This window comes from Priapulus caudatus, unplaced genomic scaffold (assembly GCF_000485595.1).
Source record: "Priapulus caudatus unplaced genomic scaffold, Priapulus_caudatus-5.0.1 Scaffold3476, whole genome shotgun sequence".
In the NCBI taxonomy this organism is placed as follows: domain Eukaryota; kingdom Metazoa; phylum Priapulida; class Priapulimorpha; order Priapulimorphida; family Priapulidae; genus Priapulus; species Priapulus caudatus.
Window position 1 is genome coordinate 16,024 of NW_014580537.1, and position 2,198 is coordinate 18,221.

Below are 2,198 nucleotides of genomic sequence, written 5' to 3' on the forward strand. Positions count from 1 at the left end.
TTCCTCCTCCCTACTATATATATATGTATATATGTATATATATATATATGTATATATATATGTATATATATCTACCTCCTCCCTATGTATATATGTATATATATATGTATATATATATCTACCTCCTGCAGCAAGACTGTGAGTACGACTGGGTGGAGGTGATCAGCGAGCTCTCGCCAGACTCAACCAGTCGATCTAAGGACGGCAGCGTCTCGCTGCATGGCGTCTACTGCGGACGCGGGCTCCCCGCACGTACCAGGTTCTTCCCGAAGTCGTCACGTCCGTCAGCAACCGCCTGCGCGTAGAGTTCAACTCAGACAAGTCCGTGCAGAAAAGCGGATTCGCCGCCGTGTTCTTTATCGGTGAGTCACGTCTGGTGGTGGTCTTTATCGGTGAGTCGTGTCTGGGGGTGGTCTTTATCGGTGAGTCGTGTCTGGAGGGCGAGGGTGGTGGGGAGGGGAGTGCAGGCAGCAGGAGGGGTATTTGTGTGTGTGTTGTCGTGGGTTGGAATGGAGGGTGTTTGTGTGTGTTTGTCTCATATCGAAAACAAAAGAGAATTTCTTGGGAGTGATGTACTGTTCGATTGTTTATAGAGGGCATTGCTTTCACAGATATGGACGAGTGCGCCATTGACAACGGCGGTTGCCAACACGTGTGTAAGAACACGATCGGATCGTATGCCTGCGAGTGTCACAACGGCTACACACTACACGCAGACGCTCACGGCTGCAAGGAAGGTGGGTGTGAGTGAGAGAGGAGGAGGAGAGGGAGGGAGAGAGAGAGAGAGAGAGAGAGAGAGAGACAGAGAGAGACACAGAGAGACACAGAGAGACACAGAGAGACACAGAGAGACACAGAGAGACACAGAGAGACACAGAGAGACACAGAGAGACGACAGAGAGACACAGAGAGACACAGAAGAAGAGAGAGAGAGAGAGCACGAGGGGCAGCAGTGGAGGGCAGAGAGCGAAGCGGTGAAGAGAGAGTGTGATAGAGAGTAGAGAAGATGATGGAGGGAGAGAGGGAAAGGAGAGAGAACAGGCGGGATGAGGATCGAGGGTGCAGAGAGAGAGAGAAGAGAGAGCAGGATAGAGCAGAGTCAGATGAGAGAGAGAGAGAAAGAAACAGATAACTCGGTTGCACCTTCACCGTCGTGCGTATATTAACCTCCCGTGCGTGTACTATGGCAGGTGGCTGCCATCATCGCATCACAGCTCCCACAGGTGAGATAAGCTCACCCAACTGGCCCAACTACTACCAGAGTCGCAAGGACTGTGAGTGGTATCTGGTGACTACGCCTGGACACCGAGTGAAACTGGTGCGTAACTATTGTTGAGTTTGTGCGTGTGTGTGTGCGTGCGTGCGTGTGTGCGCGTGTGCGCGTGTGTATGCGTGCGTACGTGTGTGCGAGTGAGTGCATCTGTATGTCCCCGCATATCTGCATGCGTCCTTACGTTTGTATGAGTGCGTGCGTGCCTCGGACCCCTCTGAGCCCTCTCTCCTTTCACTCACCCTCCCTCCCTCTCTCCTTCTATACTGCAGGCGTTTGGTTTCTTTGAGATGGAGCCGCATCAGGAGTATGCGCGTACGACCACATCACGCTCTACGTATGTGCGTGTGTCCTTACATTTGTGTGCGTGCGTACGTGCCTCTGACGCCTTCTTTCACACCGTCTCTCCCCGTTAACACCCTTCTTTCTCTCCCTCTCCTGCAGGCGTTTGGTTTCTTTGAGATGGAGCCGCATCAGGACTGTGCGTACGACCACATCACGCTCTACGATGGTAACGCGACAGCGGCGCAGACGCTTGGACGGTTCTGCGGCAGCAAGATCCCTCATCCGATCGTATCCAGCGGCAACCGCCTCCTAGTCACCTTCCACTCTGACGCGTCCGTGCAGCGTCGCGGGTTTCTTGCCCGCCACGTGTCCGGTGAGTCGGTGTGTACGTCGGGGAAGGTGGAGGAAGGGGAGGAGGGGAGAAGGAGGAGGAGGGGAGGAGGAAGGTGGAGGGAGGGGAGGGGGAGGACGCATCCGTGCAGCGTCGCGGGTTCCTCGCCCGCCACGTGTCCGGTGAGTCGGTGTGTACGTCGGGGAAGGTGGAGGGAAGGGAGGAGGGGAGAAGGAGGAGGAGGAGGAGGGAAGGAGAGGGGGAGGAGGTGGAGGTGAGGAGAGGGGGAGGACGCATCCGTGCAGCGTCGCG

General features: G+C 55.1%; 1 protein-coding gene across 1 annotated transcript in view; it reads left to right on the forward strand.

Moving 5' to 3' along the window:
* The window catches only part of LOC106819455 (tolloid-like protein 1), a gene marked incomplete at its 3' end in the record, with an annotated part of 16,950 nt that extends 15,022 nt beyond the window's left edge, over positions 1-1,928 (forward strand). The window contains 5 exon segments of the mRNA XM_014824087.1: positions 136-253; positions 256-362; positions 612-737; positions 1,191-1,318; positions 1,715-1,928. Of these exon segments, the coding sequence (XP_014679573.1) occupies positions 136-253; positions 256-362; positions 612-737; positions 1,191-1,318; positions 1,715-1,928 (693 nt within the window).
* Between the last annotated feature and the right edge of the window lie 270 nt (positions 1,929-2,198).